The sequence below is a fragment of the Tachypleus tridentatus genome, chromosome 10, assembly GCF_004210375.1.
Source record: "Tachypleus tridentatus isolate NWPU-2018 chromosome 10, ASM421037v1, whole genome shotgun sequence".
Taxonomy (NCBI): domain Eukaryota; kingdom Metazoa; phylum Arthropoda; class Merostomata; order Xiphosura; family Limulidae; genus Tachypleus; species Tachypleus tridentatus.
Genome location: NC_134834.1, coordinates 170,612,152 through 170,636,454, shown reverse-complemented (window position 1 = coordinate 170,636,454; position 24,303 = coordinate 170,612,152). Strand labels below are relative to the sequence as shown.

The window sequence follows — 24,303 nt, the reverse complement described above, 5'->3', positions numbered from 1 at the left end:
CTCTTCAACTACAAAACCTTGTACCACTTTCCTAAAAATATATGAGCAAGAATCAATCTATCTCTCCATCCATCCATCCAACCATCTTTGTAATTTACTGTGGTGTATTCTCGTATATACCCAATTGAAATTCATGGGCAACCGTACAAGGACATCGTCTTATTGGATACATGTAATACAGTGTTTTACTAAGTTAATTGAAGGGTTCTATGAAGTATTATATACATCATGCAACGTTCATTTAGAGATAACGAATATATTTGATGCGTAAAGAAAACAAAAGTTAACTTTATAGCGCGTTCAAGTCAACATGTCTTGATAGAAAAAACAAAACCTGTTACCTCGATCTCTCATACAAGTAAATTACGATACATTGTTCTTAAAAATAAAAGTACACTTAAACTTAGTTCTTACAAACCCATTTTATAATTTCTCTTCCCTTTATTAACAGCGTAATAAATGTTGATTTTCAGAGAACAATGGTCACGATCTGGTACGTGTTATTGTCATTACATTGTTTTATAAGGGCGTTACAAAACCCACTCTGAGTTTATCATCACGTATATATAAACTCCAGCAGTATTTATATGAGTTTCTGTCCTCATGCTTTTCGTTTTGTTATATGAAAATTTAAAAAGAGATGAAGTTAAGAAAAATATTTGATATCACGTTAAATTATAATGCAAAAATAAATGGTTTGTTATTACCCAAGAGACAACGTTTCGTAGTACGGCTTTCAAATGTTAATGTAAGCTGAAACAAAATGTGAAAGGAGGAAAAGAAACATGACAGGCAATAATTTTTTTTTTAAATCTATTATCTTCATGTGATTCGAAATTAATATACGAAGTAAGCCATACAAACATCAGTTGTTTAAATGTTCTACGAATATACGTTATCCAAACGAAAACACTTTCAACAGATCAAAACTACATTCTGGTTTTGCTAAAATACCACTTAAAACTTCAGTTTAAATGCAAGATTGTGTTAGCTGTGGCTTAATAAAAGTAATGTACTGTTTAAAGTAGAATTCGTTGCTACTGTTGTTTCGATCGCATTTGTTCGAGCCATCACTTCACAGTCATTACACCATCACTACAGAAAGGCTGAACTGTTCTTCAGTTTCCATTAATACATAGGTAGCATGAACCTAGTAATGCTGAACAAACTAAGTGAGGTGACCTCACTTGCAGCTGGTTACGTACAAACATTCACGTCTATTCAAGTATAACACAGCAGTGGTTACTGGCGTAGTTGTACACTTCATTTTGACAAAACTTGTTGTTCCTTTACATTAGTATGGGCTCGGTATGGCCAGGTGGTTAGGGCTCCGAGAGTCGCGGGTTCGAATCCTCGTCACACCAAACACGTTCGCTCCTTCAGGCTGTGGGTACGTTATAATTTGACGGTCAATCCCACCATTCGTTGTTAAAAGAGTAGCTCAAGAGTTGACGATGGGTGTTGATGACTAGCTGCCTTCCCTTACACTGCTAAATTATGGACGGCTAGCGCAGATAACCCTCGTTTAGCTTTGCGCAAAATTAAAAAACAAACAAACATATTAGTAGGGGCAGAGTCATTTTCCTAATTTTGTTCCGTCTTACTCTAGGCTTACAACAACATAAAAAATATGCAGTGGCCCAAATATTCATTATAAAAACTATTTTTTTATAAAAGCAAAGTAAACGCCAAGGTTTTACTACCTTCCAAGAACCTCACTTTTGATCTTTTTTGTTCAGTTATAATTGCACAGTTAGACTGGTTAATTTCACTAAAGTAAGCAATCTACGGATTTCGAGCAGTGTATATGATTCGCTCTATAGCCCAACTTTATTGAACCGTGGGCTCATGCACCTAGACACTGATATTTCGCGTAACTTTCGTCACGCTTTGACGTATGTTTAAAAAAGTGTGACACTCTTTTTACAGACATAAGTGTATACATATATACTACCAAATAATTTTATAAAATATTTTAATTGAAATACACATGAAAAGATATGCTATATAAATTCAACAAATGTGCTTCTACGTGATTCTTGAAAAAATATTTTCATGTTTCCATACACTATAGTTTGTTAACTCTTACTGCTTTATTTATGATATTAATTTGGGCGAATTCGTTTGGTTCATTTGGTAAAAATTCCACCATATACAGTCTACGTAACGATAACGAAGTTATTTCTTTAATGACGATTGCAACAGGTTACTTTCACTACTACACAAGTTTAGGCTTAATTGACAACGTTTGAACACAAAAATCTGAAACTAATAGTACGCGTGGACGTCCACAGGAAGGGGGCAATTACCTTCTGTAGAATGGAAACATATTTCTTTATTCATTCAGTGTATATATATATATATATATATATATATCTTGATTCACAGTTTGTCCCCACCCGTTGAGAAATTTCTGTGAACGCTTATGATGGTGTGCCTAATTCACAAATAAAATAAAGTAAAATTCCTATAACAAACTCACCAAATAAGTCATTAACTAGTATTGAATGGCTTCACTTATTGACTCTAATATTTGATTGCTTCTTGTATGCCCGGCAAATCAAACAAACAAAACAATACTTGTATATTTGTCGTATCCTTGTTTCTGCATACTGCACGAAATTTCTAGATTCTACAAAAGCCTCAACTTTTCACGAACTTTAAATTAATATATTAAAAACATGGCTTACAACATCAGAAACTATCTAATCACAATTTCACCAAATTCTCTTAAAGCAACTAATTTATCCGTATGAAATCATTATTTGTAACAGTTATTACGCGTGTGGAAGTGTTGTTGTTCTTGGTTCAAATTGTTAAATTATACTCGCCAATGATAATAAGAGATAAAGCCTAAAATACGACGCTTTAAAAGCGGTACAAAATTAAACAGAACATATTTTTTAAAAATATAGGGAAATTGTTATTCAACTGTAGCCTTTATAGTTAACTTAAGACTGCCAGTCTTTATCTATTACGTACAAATAATATAATATTGAAATGTATTTATAAAATATCATCACAATCATTACCAAAACAAATTAACATTTTATAGATCTGACATAGTAATTTCTAACTCTGAATTTTGTCACCACTATATGCAATAAAAATGTTGTAAAATTTATTACCTAAAACTTGAAAATACATACAGTTTAACCAAAAGTGAGATGTTAGTGTCCTATCAGTTAAAGTGTCTAAACTATGGATCCGATATCTCATTTCTCGTCTCAAATTGCTCCAAAAAATGCTCTAAAAATGGCAGCCACATCCAACTATTCAGAAAGACAACAGAAGCTCAAATGTTGGCAGTATATATTCTTTACTATCCAACTTTCCTTTAGTCACACAGTTCAAAATTAAGGAATTTTATGCGCAGATAGCCCGTGTGTACTATTGCGAAAAATTCTAAAACAAACCAATAATTAAAAGCACTAACACGTGAAACCCACAGAAATCACAACATTAGTATCATAACTTCAAAAAAATTGTTTCATTTTAATTTTTTTTTAATTTTTAAATAATTTTAGTACTTACTAAACTATGCCGGTACACGAAAAATTCAGTTTTACTTTGAAAATATCAATTTTCTTTTTTTATTTAACTCTAACCAGATGTTGTTACAGTAAGACTAGCGAATAATGACGTACTGGATCACGTGCTGACGTAAGTACAAATATACTTTAATTCTACTTTCACATGGCAGAGGTAACAGGGACTGAGGTAATGGCCGGGTTGGGTTTCTTCAGTATGCTAAGATCAGAAGTCAAGAATTCTCTCACAAATATTTCCGTTCATACAAGTGTCTAGCGTGTTAGACTTTTAAAGTGAATAATTTATAAAGAGAAAACATTTTAACCAGAAAATGAATTTATCAATCTTTCTTCCCCTTCCTTTAATTCTTGAAATTAGAAAGTCACTGTCAACGTATTTCTGGTTCCAAGAATCGAATGAAATAAGAGAAATTGGTACGTAGAGTATATTCATGATACGTACAGTAAATCCTTTTATTATATACGAGTTTCAAATCAGATGTATAGGCTTCATGAACATCGTCCAGCATATGTTGTAGGAATGTTTTTAATGTAAATATTGATAATTGAGAGAAACGATATTTTAAAAATCTTGCGAGAAATCAGGAATCAATCTATACATTTGCACGTCTTTAAACTTACAATTTCAATTAGACATTGTTCTCTTTCGAAACACATTAAAATTAGCGACTTGATCAGCTAAGTTACTTACCAGATCAAAATGTCTATAGTTCTTAGAACAGGTTATCCTTAATTATTTTTTTAGAAACGGAATAGTATTTAAATCATGTGTTTAATATTATTTAAATCATGGGTTTTCTAAATGTTCTTTGCGTAAACTTAATGTTGATAAAATTAAAAATAATGACACAGAATTGAATATGTTTGTAAGAATCAAACAGTTAAGCACCAGTAATGTTAGTAATTTACAAACTTACGTCTATACGTAATGTAAAATTGAGTGCTAAACTAAGTTCCAGTACATCCAATAATAATAAAACAAATATTTCATAGGACATATAATTACGTGGACAATGAAAGACGTTTTGACACGCTTAGCCTACTTTTAATAAATAAATAAATGTATACATACAGTTCCATCCATATTAGGGTTGCCAACCTTATAATTTTATTTTTGTTGATATAAAGACAAACATAACATTTTAATTAACATAATTTATCTTCGTTTTGCTATTTATGGGTTTATTGGGTGTATTACTTTTTAAACTTTTAATAACCCTGCTTTTAATTTAAGATGGCGACAAGAAACAAACTGCAAGCTGCTTCAGTCTTAACTCTTCATATATACTGTAATTCATCATTTCTCTAAGCATTAGAGAAAACTACACAAATTCTGAGCAAATTGAAACGACTTCAGGCCATTCTCATATTCACAAAATATTATGTTTTTCTAACTGTACTTCACTCTCAAAGTTTTTGCAAAACAAGAACTTTAAATATCTTCACGAAGAGTCCAACAATAAATTACTGAACATAATTCTTTATAGCGTTCGCAAGTCTGTTTAGAAACTGTAAATAGTCTGTACTGGTTAAATAAATTTATCAGAAAAACTTTCAATATATCAGAAACTAGAGAAAACAACAACAGTTTATCAGGTATTCTTGCGTCTTAAAATTTCTTGACTAACCATTTAATGACAGAACCTCCCACGTACTTTGAACTACTAAATTAAATACATTTACATACCGGCTTAGCAAAATATCTTACATTAAAATTAAATTCATAAAATTATATGTATGTCGTTTAAGTTCGTTTTTGTTTGTTTTTACCTTTAGGTATGTTGTTTGCGATGAGAAAATCTTATACGTAAGGATTTTGCTAATAGCCATCTGATAAAACTTGATTTCAACAAAAAATTTTTAACAATTTTATTCTTACTTATAACCTTGTTGTCCGTTCAAAGTTTTAATAGCTCATCAAATGAAATACTCAACAAATGATAAGAAAAGTGATAAAGTTATATATTCTAATGAATTTGAATATTACAGGTTTAAATACACATCCAGCATAACAAGTTACAGAATGTTGTGATAGACTAATCGCTGCCCAACAAAACCACTTTGTTTTAATAAAAAGTATTTTATTACGACCTTAATCCCATCTACTTTTAGGTCAGCCAGTATTTGCGTAAGCCGCAGTCGGCAGCCATATAGGATGAACATAATCGCTGAAGGGAATTGGAATCCACGACCCTGCCTTTACGAATCGAGCAACCAAACTGTCAGGCCATGTTTTAATAAACCATTATGTTGTTACTAAATAGGCTTTCACTATTAAAACCATGTTGAAGCATAATCTCTCAATTTTAATAAATAAATATTTAATTATTAAATCAGGCACTGACCACAGTCTTCTCCCCTTCCCCCGGTGGCTCATCAGTAAGTCAGTGGGTTAATCACGCTAAAAATCGAGTTTCGATTCTCGCTATGGCAGAGCGCCGTTGTGTAGCATTGTTTTAGTATATGAGCATTAGACAAGCACTGCCCAATAAAACCTCTCAATTTTAATAACTATTTGATTATTGAATCAAGCATCGACCAATAAGACTGCAAAGTTTATCGTACGTTATCATTAGACCAGACTGTGGACGATTATCCAATTATCAATAGGTTTACTTAAATTTAAATAAATTAGCGTAAAATAATAACAGGAAAAGTTTTTAAGTGTAAAAATAAATATCAAAAAATCCATGTGAAATGGACCGACATGGCCAAGTGGTTAAGGCACTCGACTCGTAATCCTAGAGTTACGAGTTCGAATCCCCGTCACACCAAATATGTTCGCTCTTTCAGCCGTGGGGACGTTATAATGTAATGGTCAATCCCCCTATTCGTAGGTAAAAGAGTAGCCCAAGAGTTGGCGGTGAGTGGTGATGACTAACTGCTACACTGCTAGATTAGAGACCGCTAGCGCACATAGCACTCCTGTAGCTTTGCGCGAAATTCAAAACAAACCCATGTAAAAACGTTGAAACAACAATTCTCAAATAAATGAATACCTTAAATTTCTTGTTATGGTCCTCGTTTTCTTCAACACATTTATAATGCTTAAATCTAATGAACATGAAAACCATATAAATGTGCAAAAAATACATGTGTTACAATCAATATAAAACTATTAAACGTTTGAAACACTTGTAATACTTGTTCCCCAATGACTCAGAGAAAATCTAAAGACACATCAGGTATTCCATTGTGTAACTTTGCGCTTAACAACAACAAAATTAAAAGTGGGTAATTTGTAATACACTTCGGCCAAATTTTAGATTAATCAGTAAAACTGAAACTGTAGCAACTGTTTCTACTGTTTGTAGAAACGAGAACGTTAAGTTATTTGTTTGTTTGCGCTAGTCGTCCATAATGTAGCAGTGTAAGACAAGAGGGAAAGCAGCTAGTCACAACCACCCACCGCACACTCTTGGGCTACTCTTTTACCAACGAATAGTGGGATTGACCGTCAATTTATAACGTCCTCACGGCTGAAAGGGAGAACATGTTTGGTGTGACGGAGAATTGAACCTGCAATCCACTGATGACGGAGTCAAGTTCCTTCACCACCTGGCCATGCAGGACCTGAGAACATTAAGAACGACGTGTCGGTTCACTTAGATGAATTTTCATAACAAAGGTAGCTCAAAGTGTTTGTAAGCCAACTCTTCCAGACAAATTAAGAACAAAAACTTTCTATCAAATATTTTTTTTTTTACCTGTATGGTTGTATTTATGAACCTTTTCTTATTGCTGAAAGTAAAACGTTATGAAATGTGAACGTTTCAAATACGTAGTAGCATCCAAAGCATGCTTTTTGATTTGTGTAAAACATATTAACCACGAACAATCAGAACGCTAACTTAAAATTATTCATTACTTAAGCAACAATAATTTGATTTTCAAATTCTACCACTGTGACTGTTGATAAACACGTTAAAATATTTTTCATTCATAAATATTTTGGGTATTTTTTCTCAGAAAATCGCTATTTTGTCATATTTTAGTTTTTCGTTACTTTGGTAAATAAAAGAACAGAGTAGAAACATGAAATAGTCCGTTAGAGAAATTTATGGAAACATAAGGTAATTTAACGAATAGTAATGATCAAGTAAGATTACAATGATTGTACACAAAGAAAGAAACACAAAAAAATATGTTTGGAACGGCTTCAATTTCGTGATATAACTTAAAAACCCTGAAGTTTTTTGAGTTTATTTGTTTATTTGGTTTTGAATATCGCGCAAACCTACACGAGGGCTATCTGCGCTAGCCGTCCCTAATTTAGCAGTGTAAGACTAGAGGGAAGGTTACTAGTCATCACCACCCACTATCAACTCTTGAGCTACTCTTTCTTTCTGTTTAATCTCATATTAACCTCAACTTCGCTAATAAAAACTCATGTAACACGCAATTTCAGTTCTACTCTGGTTGTTTCACGTGCTTTATTGCATAACCTTGTTTTGTCTCTTACTGAAAGAAAGATAGATAGTTAAGACTTGTATTTGTATTTATGGCAAAGCTACTTAAGCTAAATGCTGCTGTCCTTAATTTTGTATGACGACCAAAAGGAGGGTACCAAGTTACAAGCATTCCAGCATACACCATCCATGCGAATGGGTTGACTGTTGGTCTTATAACGCACCCACAACTAAGTGTCATAGCACGCTTTCCAATACGGCTCGCTACCTCCGAAATCCAGAGATCTACCACATAACTATCGCGAACCCAAACAGATAGATAAATTATTACAATCATTTACATTCATGTATTAGCTTAACATTCACAAACGACAGAATATCACGAAGGTTATTAAAAAAAAACTGATAAAAGCAATAGAACATATCATAATAGAAAATGTTCCAACAAGTGCACATGTTAATAAAGTACATAGAAACTAAATTAGCCAATAAATTACTTCTATTTAGTCAGACGTTTCCGCTTTTCTTGTTTTTTTGTTTCTAGTGGTGTCGGTCTGACCAAAATATGGCCTTGATAAAGGCGTAAGCCGTTACGTTGCAATGATAAAATATAGTTTATGCTATTTTAAAATCATTTAGTCTTAGATTATTCTCGCTTGACCCACTCCGCAATCAAGAACACCAGCTGGCTTGATCACCTGTTTCCCTATCTGATGAGCAGGTTAGCTCAATAAAATAATGATTAATAATACGTGGTTTTAAATAAATAATACAAAATCTCCACCCCAATTCTCTTATGTTGTGAAATAAATATAACTGATGAAAAATTACATTTCACCATATTAATCCAGTTAACACTTTAATAGTTGTTTCTTCTTAAGTACAAATCTACACAAATAGCAGGGTCAGGCATTGCCAGGTTGGTCAAGGCGTTCGACTCGTCATCTGAGGGGCGCGGGTTCGAATCCCGGTCGTACCAAAACATACTCGCCCTTTCAGCCGTGGGGACGTTATAATGTTATGGTCAATCCCACTATCGTTGGTAAAAGAATAGCCCAAGAGTTGGCAGTGGGTGCCTTCCCTCTAGTCTTACACTGCTAGGGACATCTAGCGCAGATAGCCCTCGAGTAGCTTTGCGCGAAATTCAAAAACAAACACAAAGAGCTAGCTATCTATAACGGGCAAATCACGCGTAGCGAGATCCAACTTTTAGCGATATAAGCCCGCTGTTGTGAAAAGCAATTTGATAATATAAATAGCATCTCAACTACTATTATTTCTGTCGTACATTTACCCACTTAAATAAGTTTTGGAACTGAAAGAAAGTACTCATAAGTACTAGATATGAGGGATAGTGTGGGTGGCACATTAATAAAACACTTTTTTATTCTCACTTAGAAGTTTTCATTAATTATTTTATAAGGTCCTCACATTCAAATGATGTTATGAATTCACACTAAAAGAAATGTATCTACATAGACACGTTTAACACGTTGGCTCCCAAGTCTATTTTGCCGATACTTTCCAGGATCCCATCAGCCATTTTACAATTATTTTTTTTTAGGAAGAGTGTATATGTAGCTCTTGTGTCCCAGCCAGTAAGTGGTCCTTTACAAAGAAAATAGAGCACAACTCACCGGTGAGTCATGTGGAGCAGATTTGTAACACTATTGGACTGAGATTACTCAAAACTAAAGTTATTTCACCTCGAACGATAAAACAAATACAGAAAATGATACTTGACGTGATTAATGTATTGCCTTGCTAAGTCTGAATGCTTTACTTTTTGATAAATGCGACATGGTCTATGGCTTTTTCTACAGATAGATGTTATAGTGTTGCTTGTCCGATACGTTGTTGTAGCACTGTTCTTTCGTTGGCGGGTCATTTTTAATTTTCTGGTGAAGATAATTCAATGTCCAGTCCATGTAATCGATTAACGTTTACAAGTTGAACACTGTGGTAATCTTTAGGTCACAGTTATAAACGACGCTACCTGCACTATACTAACATAATGAAAAAATAAAGTTACATGTACAGCGTCACGGCTGAAATGAAAACACACAGACTAAACTCCAACAGCTAGAAGGAGCTTTCGAAACAACACTACTATTCTCTCTTTGATCCAATGAACTTAGAATTCGTAATCAACCCTCGTTTGGTTTACTTTAAATTTCGCGCAAAGCTTCACCACGGCTATCTGCGTTAGCCATCCCTAACTTAGTAGTGTAAGACTAGAAGGAAGGCAACTAGTCATAACCATCCACCACCAACTCTTTTACCAACGAGTAGCGAGATTGACCGTTACATTATAACACCATCACGGCTGAAAGGGCGATCATGTTTGGTGCGACGGGGATTCGAACCCGCGACTTTCAGCTTACGAATCAAGCTCCCTAACCACCTGGCTATGCCGGGCCAATTATTAAAAATTTCCTAATGTTTAGTATACAGTTTGCACAGCGCATAAAAACAATGGTAACCTACAAGAACATTAGTATTGAAAACCATTTAACAATTTTGCCGCAATGTTTGATAACTGAGATTGTCTGTTATTTTAAAAATAATATCCTTGAAGTTACTTCGAAGAAATGTGAATTTTCACCGTTTATGATCATCAGAAAATAATTATCTTATACAACAGAAACTCCTGCTTGTGCACACACCTTATGTAATACACAACATAATTTTATGCTGCTATTATATTCTAATTATAATATCATGTATGGCTGTATATTAATTAATGTCCCTTTGTTCATAGGCTACAGTGCAACACGACTTTTGAAGCCTCAGTATCATTAAAATATAATAAGAGAAGTATAACCTTATTACTTTCGTATTACCATTAGTCATTATATTAAATATGATTTTACCGTCATGTTATAGATTATTAATACAGATGCATTATATTTGAAAATAAATGGTATATTATTGTGATATCACGATATTTTGTCATACTATTGACGCATCACAATACAAAATACCTAATATTGTCTTGAACCCCAAAAAGACAACAATATATGTGTGTGTATTTTGGTATAATGATCAAAAACATTTTAGTCATTCAAGTACCGTGTTGACGTAACTAATGTTCACCCTGCGATAGGCTTAACTTAATTTCACTTATGTACTAATCTCTCTCGTTAGTATAGCACTTTTCTCGCATTTCTATTCCTGTGTGGAAACACAAACTTCACAGATCTGAATTAAGTAACTGTCTCGTACAATATCTCAGTCTAATAGACTCACATATCAGTAATTATCTAATTTAGCCTAACTCACGGTATATACTGGTCAAGTCGTTGAACCACGCTCGTCCCGTCACAAAACCACCTCCTAGAGAAACAACAAAACACAATATTCAAATATTTTTGGCACAATGAAAGGTAAACTCTTTATAATTAGTTACAGCCGACTACTTTCGGAAGGTAGGGCTATTTAGTAGCTCTGACGACGGTTAACTTTGTTACCAACATTAGTTGGCTCTAAGTATTATAAAGATATTACCTTTCATTGTGCAAAAGAAAACCAGGAATGTACATTATTCACTCTTAATATGTAAGCATAACGAAAAGAAATTAAAACGTTTTGTTTCTCCAAATGCCAAAGTTTTCAACATTATTGCAGTAACTTTAGACATTCAACTGACACTGCGTTCAGAAATGTAATGTCGAAATATTTATCGGTCTTCGTGAGGATATGTAATAAAGAAAGTTACATGTAGAAATGTCCAGTTGATTACCTTATCACATAATTTGATTTGTATGGGTCTTTTGTTAATTATGTATATATATATATATGTTATTTGAAATAATAACTATATGTTGTTTTTATACAAATATAACAATTTTAACCTAACAGAAGTAAAAGATTATTTTAAATTTTCATCCAAAGCTGCAAAATGGGCTAACTGCGCGTAACCATCCCTAGTTTTGAAATGACAGACGAGACGAACGTTAAATGGTCAATTTCAACTTCCACAGTCTCTTGAAATACCTGTATCAGACGGTCACTCAACGGTCCCAGCTTGCTAAGCGCATTTTACGGCAACCGGGAAGCGAACCAGTAATTCTCCATATACACAGTCTGGAAATGCTAACCACCAAGACGAAATAGAACTTATATGATTCCCGTAAGACTTAAGTTCCGCATATTGTTAGTTTTATCACTTTCCATATGTTTTAATAATTCAAAGATGGCATATAATAGTCTGGCCGTAAGGTGCTTGCAAAGAGACATCACAAATATATTCATTCTCGCGAAAGGTATAAGCTGTTCAATAAATGAAACAAACGTAATATGAGTTGAAATCATATATATATAAAATATACGAAGTAACATCGTATTCCTAGTTGAAATAAATTATGTAAAATAACACAAGGATAAGTTTATCACTAGCTAGTAATTAAATATCTATATATTATTTTCACACATCATTATAATCCTCACGTTTCACCTGTTAAGTATGCACTTCGACATTTTTCTTCCATTCGTATGTCTGTACAGGGTTTGTGATGTGAACTTTAGTAGATCGGTATAATAAAGTACTGAGATTCAATGAACAAAACACTGGGAGCCACTACTCTAAATAAAGCTATGCAAATCTGTATAATATTACATACATTTCTTTTGTTTAGGAATTATAATGATGTGAATAATTCCATGATGTATTTCTATAATGCAAGACAAACCAACGTTCATAAAAACTGTCTTCTTCAGATATTAAACATATTAAAAAGTGAAATGAAATGTTAGCTCCATCTGTCTATAACAGGTTAAGTACAGTGTTGTTAAGTCACTCTTCCTGCTGCAACTTCACCAGAAATAATCACAGAATTAACCCTTTAGCCCAGTGTAGAGACCGTTCAGTTAGCGTGTGATACGACCCGAGTTCGATCCCATGACCAGCAACTAGGATTCCTACATCTACCCATTGACGTGTAAAGTCACTAGTGAATTCAAAACCCCCAAGTAAATATTTTACTTAAAAATAAGTATAATACCATCGAACTAAGCACAGATAGCCATCATGTAGCTTTGCGCGAAATTCAAAACAAACCAAACCCTCGTAGCTACGGGGTTTTTCCAAAGTCACTTTAAAAACATTTGTCCCGGATAAATAAAAGCATGTTATAATATAGTATTGTTTAAGACTGATCCTTGACGTCATAATTTTTGTTACACATAAAACGCAGGTAAAGATTTTATCAGCAAATATATTAATGTTTTGTACCTGCATTTACCTAGACACGTTTGTACAAAATTAGATATTAATATCCTAGTATTCGCAATAAAACTATTCAAACAGTCTGTATTTGAAACAAATAACTGTAAATTAATTCAGAACCAAAAACAATGAAATATTTTAACTTGAAAGACATAATTACGCTTCTATTGTATTTCATCCAAATATCACTCTACAGGTGAGTTTCGCTGAAAAAAAAACAACAAAAATTATCTTGACGAAACCTAACAAAACATTTGTTGTGTAACATACCAAGAAAATTAAAACTTTCCTGCATTTTTTTTCTATTTAACGATGCAATACATGAGTAGTTAAAACAACGGGTTTAGTAATTGGTCTTAAAACACTTACGCGCCTTTTTATGCATACGTGTCTTCTGCGTGTTTCGAGACGCGTATTGATAACAGATAGATAGATGCACGTACAAACCTTTGTGTGCTAATTACCCAACTAAATATTTCAAGGGCATAAAGGGAAACTTTCGGCTTTCTATCGGTTCACAACAAGAAATTCGATGTCTCGTTTATTTCACTTGCTGATAATTAACAATTATTAAACAGTAGAGTCTAAAACAGTCACTTACTTTAAGTTCCATAATTTTATTTCGTATTAAATACGACACTATTGTTAACTCAAAATTACACAGTTGCGTTACGTAAAATAAGTAATTACTTTATTTTGCTTTTTTTTTTCTTCTTAGTTCATCTAACAAACAAAATTGTTATATGGGAAACATTATTCAAAAACATATACCTTCCCCCATCGTGGGCAAAGCACAAATAACCAACCCCTTGTATAGCTTTGCACTCAACTACAAACAAACAAGCAATATACGAGACAAAATTAAAAAAAAAAAAGAGACAGTTTAAGACATATAAATTGACTGGTATGACAGGAAAAAACTATAGAAGATCCAGACAGTTGGTCAAACAGTAAATTAAAACACTGTGTAGCTTTATACTATGGCCTGGTATGCTCAGGTGGGTTAAGGCAAAGAACTAGTAATCTGAGAGTCGCGGGTTCGAATCCCCGTCGCACCAAACATGTTCGCTCTTTCAGCCGTGGGGACGTTACAAGTGACCGTCAATCCCACTATTCGTTGGTAAAAGAGTAGCCCAAGAGTTGGCGGTGGGTGGTGATGACTAGCTGCCTTCCCTCTAGTCTTATACTGCTAAATTAGGGACGGCTACCGCAGATAGCCCTCTAGTAGCTTTGCGCGAAATTCAAAAGAAACAAACTCTATGCTTGACCCCGAACAAACAAATCAGACACCTCGACAACGATTTCTTCCTTCAGTTACCAATACGTACGTATGTATCTTTGATCAAATATTGATCAAAATTATATAAACCTAACAGTCGTTTTGAAGAGTTCGCCAAGTTAATAGCCTACTTGTATTGTATTTGTGAATGCTAACAAGCTAATAAAACCTTAGAAACTATTTTTCCTACCAAGAATATGAGTAATATGTGAACGTAGTCGTAAAACATCATTTTTGCCTTATTTAGTTACAATGAATGTAACACATGACCGTTTGGAACAACTGCTATTACCAGACATATCCTTTATTGGCTAGCTTCTTTTTAATTTGAACTTCCTGTTTTGCCTGTAAAACACATACGAAGGGAAGTAACACAATCACCATAATATTATTATTTGAATATAAGGTGGAGCCACAAAAGTGATTTCTTTCACGTGCAAATCCGACACATCCTTTTACTTCGTTACATATTATGCAGGTCATTAGATTCCTAGCCCGAACCGTAACAATATTGAAGGTTGATCAATTGTCCCAGTTTTGTTAACATTGATGTTATATCATACTCTGAGTAAATAGAATTAAATCTGTGGATTATAGATTCATAAGTGTATTAATTTGTTTGTTTGTTGTTAAGCGTTATGGGCTATTTGTACTGTGCCCAGTTTTTTTTGTTATAAGCCTCAAGATTTGCTGTCGAGTCACGGGCTTGGTGGACTCAGCAGTTAGCCTGATGTGACTTTGTTATAAGGAAACACACACACGACACGAGGTGGGTGGGAGGGTGTAGGGTAGATATATGAAAGACACGCAAACCACCTAAATCTTTTATACATCCCCCAGTGGCACAGCAATATGTCTGTGGGCTATACTGCAAAAAACGGGTTTCGAACACAGATAGTCTTGTGTTTAGTTTTGTGCCTACTAACAAACAACAACAAAATTTTTAAAAACTAGTAAAAACGTATTTGTATTTTACAGGTACTGTGAACCTCATTCTACAACATTGCTTCTCCATGTTGTCCAGCTGTCTACGCAGTTCTACAATTGCAACTGCTTGTAAAGGAAAAGAGATGGCATGAAAGTGGTCGAAAAGGGAAATAATCCTAGGACAATAATGATTCTCCGCCATACAAACTCGCCGATATCCTTTAAAGATAGCACAGAACTCCACTGTGACCTTCGAAACGATTTTGAAGTTGTTGTTGCGACCTAAACTATCCGCAATAGATTCGAGTTTGCAGTCGTGGAAATCTAATGTTCAGATCCTTTCAATACAAATCACAATCAAAATCCTCCACAACTGGACAATCTTCAGTTGGTGTTCAGTGCTTTCTATGAAGGATTTCACATTTTGTCTTCGTTTCACGGTGGTGATAATTAGAGAAGCGACATCACCATAGAACCGTAGCTGGTTACGACTGCTGTGCTGTCACGGTATGGGAAAGCATCAGTTTTAATGACAACACTGACCTCCAGAACGGAAAGGGAACTTTGACAGTTGTGATTTACTGGGATGAAGTCCTGCTAGTTCAGAAGAAGTGATAAATTGGCATCATCACGTCCACAAACACCAAGAACCCGATTGATTCAATGAAATGTCTTCTTGGAGGAATAAAATCACCTGCTACAGATCAATATCTATAGCAGTGGTTCCCAACCTTTTTTATGCCCTACACTCCTAAAAAATTTTAATATGTTCTCGCACCCCTCACAGTAATTATTTATTTAAGAATAAAGGTGCAGGTGGCCAAAACAAATGTTATCTCGCACCTCTGGTTGGGAACCACTGATCTAAAGGTTCATCAGAAGAATGCATAAACAGATTGTGTTAGGTACTGATCATTGCTTTTCTTGTTTATATATTATTGATAAAATGATCTTTCCTGAATGGACATTTTGTGAACTGTCTCTGCCACAAAACTTTTTCAACAACGTTTCGAGTTCTTGAATACATTCACCTTCTTTATTGGAGAAACTGGCAGAAAAATAAACTAAAGGAAGATAAAGTTGCCACTTGACTTTTCTTTTAAAAAATATAAGCCCTAGCCCAAGAAGTCCCGGATTAACATATTGCAAATTCCCTAGGCTTGTTTGTTTTAATTTCGCGCAAAGTTAAACGAGGGCTATCTGTACTAGCTGTCCCTAATTTAGCAGTTTAAGACTAGAGGGAAGACAGCTAGTCATCAACACCCACCGCCAACTTTTGGGCTACTCTTTTACCAACGAATAGTAAGAATGACCGTCACATTATAATGCCCCCACGGCTGAAAGGGCGAGCATGTTTGGTGCAACGGGGATTCGAACCCTCGACCCTCAGATTACAAGTCAAGAGTCCCAACCACCTGACCTTGCCGAACCATTGGAGAGCTCTTATCAACTGGGATTAACGATAAACACTCGACTCTTCACAACTCTAGAAAGTCAAGCAACTTAAAAAGATGTAGCATATATAGTGTGATTGACATACTATTACATTCTGCTTTAACTCAATTTGTTCCCCGGTGAGTCAGCGGTGTGGTTACTTGTCTTCAACGCTAAAATTCATGGTTCGATTCCCCGCGACGGACAGAATGCTGGTAGATTATTTTGCAGTTATACGCTAAAAAAAAAGTAAATAAACTAACTTCTGACGTAATTTCTTATTAATACTGAGTATCCTTTTCTCGTTGTCTCTGTGGTCACTCGGAATCAAAAGAAACCAGTTTGCTCTATCCTAGAACTAGAGAAATGAATAAAGCCAATTCAAATACAATGAATAAGTATTATTTAATAATAAATAATTTGATTTTAATTACATAATAAACCTAATTCTTATGTGTGATGGCTTACATTAAAAAATTAAGTTCTCCAACGTAATTTGTTTGACATTGAAAGAGTTGACACTCAAGAAATTGATGACATACATGAAGACTCGGCTAGTGTTATGTCTGTCATATCCTAGCCTGTCTGCTGAGCCCCGACACTGGGACATAAAAACTCGATACACCAAATATAATTTGGTCGACACATTACTTTTTCTTTACTTTCACTGATGAGTTCCTTCCCAGTGGCTCAACAGTAAGTCTGAAGGTTTATAATGCTATAAACAGGGTTTCGACACCTGTGGTGGGCACAGCCGACGTAGCCCATCGTGTAGCTTTGTGATTAAAAACAAACAAACACGTAAGTTTTTATAATCAAAATCAATTAATTATTCCTAATCTACATGTACTTCAAATGTAATGTGGTCTCCATTCCTTTGCATCGAACAAACAAGTATCAATCTTATTGGTCCACACATCCGAAGATACAGTCAAGTTCGATGACGTCAAACCTCTTGTCTACGACAGAGACATTCTCCCTAATTTCACCTCAACCTTTTTTGTTTGTCACATAATTCATTCAAGATTTCATTCACCCAGCTTCTGTTACGGCCGTGTTTTAACAACATTTCACGTACACAACTTATCCAATTCGATAATTGGAACTGATGTATCTCTGCTATGGCAACTCGAAACATCGTCCAAATCAGTTGGGAAATTACAGTCCATGAAGGTTTCCAACTAAGTGCGGTTAAACAAGATCTGATTTTTTTATTAAAAATAAATCAATCAATATTTACAATATGTTCGATTACGGGCTGATATCCCCTTTCATTATCAGTTGTGAAACGAGACCCTGGGAAACAAGGCAGTTTGTGTTTGAGCACATGTAAACGAAATAAAGTATGCAACTATCAACTGGCCACTGTTCAACAGGGTTATTTTAAAAAGGAATATCTACACATTTTTACGTATATATAATTGGAAACATGTTTATATTACTCTATATATGCCTATTCAAGCACTTGAGCGTTAAGAAAAAAAAAAAGGTATTTATTCACTTGTTTGAAATTGATATGCACAACACAAAGTTTACCTTAATGACTAGTTTATTAATCCGAGAATCCATGACTCTTCTATTCATCACTGGACTTCAGTGTACTTTGAAATGCAGTTTCACGAGTTCCAGACAAATCTTAATTAGCTGAAGGGTAGATTAGTGCCCGTATATTTATAAGGAACCTTTGTTTCTTGAGCTCAAGGCGCTAGAGTTTCGTCACATGTTTCTACCCTTATATTTGTGTTTGTTTTTGTAAGTACAACTGGCGTGAGAAAAATGACCTGTTAACCGGTTTGACGTCACGATTAAATAACACGTTTTTTAGACATGTAACAAAGCCACCTCACGGTCAAACGTGCTGAACGGAGATGGTGCACGCCTTGACGTTAGAGCTTTGTATTTCCATGGGAACAGTAATAAAAATTTTCGAACTCCTTACTACAACTTCGAAAACAACACTACTAACAAGAAGTGTTTTTGAAATCAATGCTACAGCTGTTTTCTGTCATACTTAGAGAATACAGACAGTTTTTAAATATTTTAAGAAATATAATCTCGAGTAGTGTAATTTTCTCTAACAGTAGCAGCAGAGTGCTATCATAGCTGCTCCAAGAAATTAATACTTATAACTCAGTGTAAACTATTCGTTACCTCAACCCAAACGAGCCGTATTCGTTACCTTACTTAATGGGAAGTCTGGTATAACTCAGTCTAAACTATTTGTTACCTTACTGGTTAGTCTGGTGATTAACGTGATCGGACTATGAATCCGAAGATTCGCGGTTCGTTACCAGTTGCCGCGAAAAACGTTCTTCACATATTGGAAACATTAGTGCGCTATGAGTGATAGATGGTCAAATCCCTCTCACTATTCGATATGACATCTAGTCAATCAGTTCAAAAATAGGGGTCGCCATGCGCAGTTAGTCATTCATGTATTTTTGCGTAAAATTCCGAAACAATCCCTTTCCTTACGAGATACATCTAGACTAATAGCACAGCTAAAGTATCACAAGAGAAATTCTTAACTGTTAAGAGAATAGAAATCAGTTATTTCGATGTGATGGATTAACAATTTTCTTGTAAAGAAATATATAAAATATATATATACACACACAACACAGATTACTCGTAGTAGTAGTGGTATTAAATACAGTATCATTATTACATTATTACAACAGTGAAATATCAGAAGGAAAACAGAAAGTAATATGACCTCTGAAAGCATTTATCACTTCTTATTTATTTGTTGTTAATCGTAAAGCCACACTATGGGCTATCTATGCTCTGCCTAGCAAAGGTAATAAAACTCGACTTTTAGCGTATGAGCCCTCAGACTTACCTCTGAACCACCTGGGAGGGTTTTTCATTTCTTTAAAAAAAATCGAAATAAAAACTGTTTGTTGTGCTACACGACATTTATAAAAATATAAATATTATTTTATATAGTGTGATTGACTTTGAACTTTAGATTCCGGCACCGAATTCAAGTTTACTTGCATCTAATTTTAATCACATGCAATCCAAAATAGATCTCACTGGTACATCTTACTCACAACTCATACAGCTGTTTTAGAACATCACGTAGTAAATTTGTAACAAGTTATAAATACTGCACAATAACACCCGACATGTTACACTAACTGGTGCGAGTGCTTAAAATGATTATTCTGGGAGAAAGAGAAATATGCTCTGCCACACACACAATTCTCATTTACTGGATAAAACAAGAGCATCGTGCGTTTCTAAGGTCCTGTCACAGACACCACCATCCGTCAAACGTATGAAATTTCTATTAATCATATTACAAGTCTCCATAACCGAATAACCAGGTTTTAAATAATGAACCAAATACTGTTTAGTTTTACACGTTCATTAACCTATTTTAAACTGTCTGATTAACAAGAGTGTGTGTGTCATAGGTCAATCACGGTTTGATTCGTTTTTCCTTAAAGCTACACTCCTCTTTTTGGTAAATTAAAACCTGAGAAAGAATATCCCATTTATATTTAATGTGCTGAAAAACAGTTCGAAGAATGAGAAAATACATTTTTGCGATCTTTCGTAGAGATTTCACTAAACTGTGAACAAAATACTACGTTACTGTCCAATACATCTTTCTGAGAGTGATTTCCAACAAACTTTGTACTGTGTAGTTATACAAAAACTAAGAACTATCTGAAACGTGTCCAGATCGTTTATAGGCCTCCCATGACAAGACGTGTACCACTTTTGCTGGTTATAATCTAAGAATGAAAAACTGCAGGCAAAGATGCCAATGATAAAACAACAACAACTGCGAATGCAAAATCGATACTAATATTACAGACCATATTTCACGTATTCATGTGCACAACATGCTTTCAGGTCCTTGAATTTCAGTTGAAATATATGTTGTGATACAATGAAGAGCAATGCAATAGAAAAATAGAACAACAATGCATATAACAATAAAACAACATATATTTCATTGAATCTGGATTATTGTGTAAAAATGTGGTAATTAGACTATAATACCAGGTTAGCATATCTTTCACAACAGTAAGGTTTTTATTTTAATGTTATGATAATAAAATTATATAACTCGAAAACGAATAACAATATAACTATCATTTCACACAGAAGACATATCCGTATTAAGAATTAACAATGAAAGTAGAGAGACTAATGGAAGAAACTGATTTAATCCTACGAACGTTTCACAGTTTGACGTATAAAGCAAGAATACTAATATGATTTTATTAATTGCCCATCATTTATCGCAGTCTGTTAGTTTTTGTTACTTCTATTTGTTTATTTGTTGTTGAGTATACAGCTACAAAACAGACTGTTCCAATAACTGATATAGAAAAACCTGATTTTAGCATGCAGACTTACTGGTGAACAACTGGGGGTGTTACTTTTATTTTCAACAAATTCATCTAAATACTCCATCAAGTTCTAAGAGTGTGTGTTTCTTATAGCAAAGCCACATCGGGCTATCTGCTGAGCCCACCGAGGGGAATCGAACCCCTGATTTTAGCGTTGTAAATCCGTAGACGTATCGCTGTACTAACGGAAGACAGTTCTAAGAGTACTGTTACTGAAAAAGCCGTCTTTACAATGGTTTTATAAGAACGTTTGATATTAACATATCAACTCCTGAAGTGCTCTCCACTTTATTTATACCTTATTCACCTGCGTTCTGAGACAGAAAACTCTAAACATTCATAGCGTACTTTATTTACTTATGGTCTGGGACATAAGTCAGTAATAGTCGAGCAGTACTTTTTTCGTTACTATCATTATATGAATTTTTTACTTTTTGTAACTGAAGTTTTTAATAGAGGAATCTCCAATAACTACTACTTAAGAAATATCTACCATCTGGTTATGTTTACATTAAAAGTAAAGGTGTTGGGAAATAATATACAATATACGAATTTAAGCATTTTTTCTTTCATTTCCTCCGTGATGAAGTAAAAGTTGTTGAATTTATTTTATGATACATTTAAGTATTAGATATATATATATATATATAACTATTTTCACACATTCTTATTGTTTTATTAATGCAAAACTACACAATGAATTATTCACACTGTGTAATGTACATTGCTGGTAATCGCATCCCGAATTTTTGAGTCATAAATGAGTATAACTACTTCTCCCTCACCAGATATATGACTTTAGTTACAAAAATACTACAAAATATATAAAAAGATTTGTATTGCTACACGGTAACATCCCATCATTATTTTGTGTACTCTTTCTTATTATGGGTATTAATATGATATGGATATTAACACTTTATTAGTAAAATTGTTAGTACCCATACCAACCGTTCTGAGATTCAAATATTGTTTAGACTATTGTTTGTTCTATCTTCGTAGCCAAAATGAAACTAGAGGTGTGGTTAGAATTTTAATTACACTGCGATATCTTACGTGTTTAACTCTTGGAAGTAAAGAAATTACATTAGTGTTTGTTGTTAAACTGATTCGTCAGTTATTTATCCCTCATGCATAATAAGTTTTAATTTCTCCACACGTCTGTGATACGTGAGTTAGTTCCAAAACATTTGAACAGATACATTAAAACCTAATACAGACACCTAGGTCGTGGTCAGGGAAACACGAGCCAAGCAGCCTTCATGTTTAACAAGTTAAAACTTCGTTTGTACTATAGTTAATTTTTTTTCGTAAGTTTTGAGCCTTTAACTTGAAAAGTCCTCAATATTCTACATGTGGTAATATTTGGTTATAGAATCATGTTAATTTATGGTTCTATTAATATTTTAACTACCATATTAGTAAAGTTTATAGAATTAAATGTAATCATTTTAGTTTTATATTTTTTTCAATTTAATCCACTTGGGTATTATGTAATATCTCCATCATTAAATTATTAAATAAAACATAAAATTGTGTATATTACAATGTAAAAATAAAATGTTCTGGTCGTAGATTTACATTTATTAATTTTCCCACGCAAATACACACTAAATTTATTTCTACGTCCTTTGGATCGCAACCTTATGAGGTTTAAAAAGTACGTTGTAAGTAATACCTAATCAGAATCAAATAGGTCGATTTCTATCCACTCTCAACTACCTATGCTGTCGTCGAGTATCAAAAGCATTCTTTCTTTATAAGTGTTGGGTTAACGGAAGGTTTACAGACAGCCCAATATGGTTTTGCTTTAAAATAAATAATCTCTTTGTATGAAAATGTATTCTACAAATGTTATCTCTCCTTCGGATACACGTGTCAACCATTATTACGTGGGGCATCCAAGCAATTGCCAGTCTCTTTCAGCCAACTTGGAATATTTTAGAATTTTAATGTACAATCTTTGCCATTCGAAAATCGCTGTTTGTATCCTGAATCAGTCTTGAAGCATTTAGTTGTAAACCGCCACCTTTACACTGCTTTTATATTACCACAATGTTACTTAATGTCTGCCTAGCTGGTGGAACTTGCTATCTCAGCAAAGAAAGCACATCTATAGGAAGAAGACTAAAGAAACAGATAATGGTAGAGGAAATATCAGTGTACAGGTAAATAACAACAGGTATATTCACAGTTCTTCAAGATCGAAATGTGTATTAAAATTATTTTCATAACACATCTCAAAGTTTCACTTACAGACGCTACAAATTTTATAAACGCAAGATGATTGTTCTTAACTTTCAGCAATTAGTTTAACGCTTACACGATAGACAGCCGCTAGGTGTAGTATATACGAATCGAAGAGCGTCCGCGATGGCTAATGAATCGTCTGCTGGTTTTGGATGAGCATATTTAAATACAAATACGGCTATAACGTCTAGAAAATACTGAAATGAGTGTATCTAACAATAACTTCAATTTCTGACTTTATATATATATTTTTTTTGAATAAAGTAACAAAAGGTAGAGACAAATATATTGGGCAGATCTAAATAGACTTACCTCTCCGTCCAGGGCCATGTTGCGTCGAATCGTCTCATTAATCACGCCGTTGAGCCTCGGTTTGATTCTGACCTTGAAAAATGGAACCCTGAAGCTTGTTCGAAAGTAGACGCCTCGCCAGCTGGATTGTAAAAACTTGCACTGCGAAACAGGTTTGTTGTTGTACGTGGCACAGGACAGAGGTGAAGAAAGGAAAAGTGTGAAGATGTAATGTAAAGTTTTGGTTGGACCAACCGGAATTTCTGTAAATAACAACGTCAAAAGTTATCAAAACTGATTTAAATAACTATTCGAGAAAATAGAATTCGGTTTTATTTGCGAGTTATAATAATCGATTAAATTTTACTTATTGTATAAGATATCATTTATGTTTCTCATTAGCACAAAAATGTCCGGCACAGCCAGATGGTTAAGGCACTCGACTCGTAATCCTAGAGTTACGAGTTCGAATCCCCGTCACACCAAATATGTTCGCTCTTTCAGCCGTGGGGACGTTATAATGGTCAATCCCCCTATTCGTAGGTAAAAGAGTAGCCCAAGAGTT

At 34.2% G+C, this 24,303-nt stretch overlaps 1 protein-coding gene across 1 annotated transcript in view; it reads right to left on the bottom strand.

Moving 5' to 3' along the window:
- LOC143230900 (uncharacterized) overlaps positions 1-24,012 on the bottom strand; it is a 101,397-nt gene extending 77,385 nt beyond the window's left edge. The window contains exon 1 of the mRNA XM_076465200.1: positions 23,760-24,012. Coding sequence (XP_076321315.1) covers positions 23,760-23,777 — 18 coding nt within the window. The 5' untranslated portion in view covers positions 23,778-24,012. The remainder of the gene's footprint in view (positions 1-23,759) is intronic.
- Between the last annotated feature and the right edge of the window lie 291 nt (positions 24,013-24,303).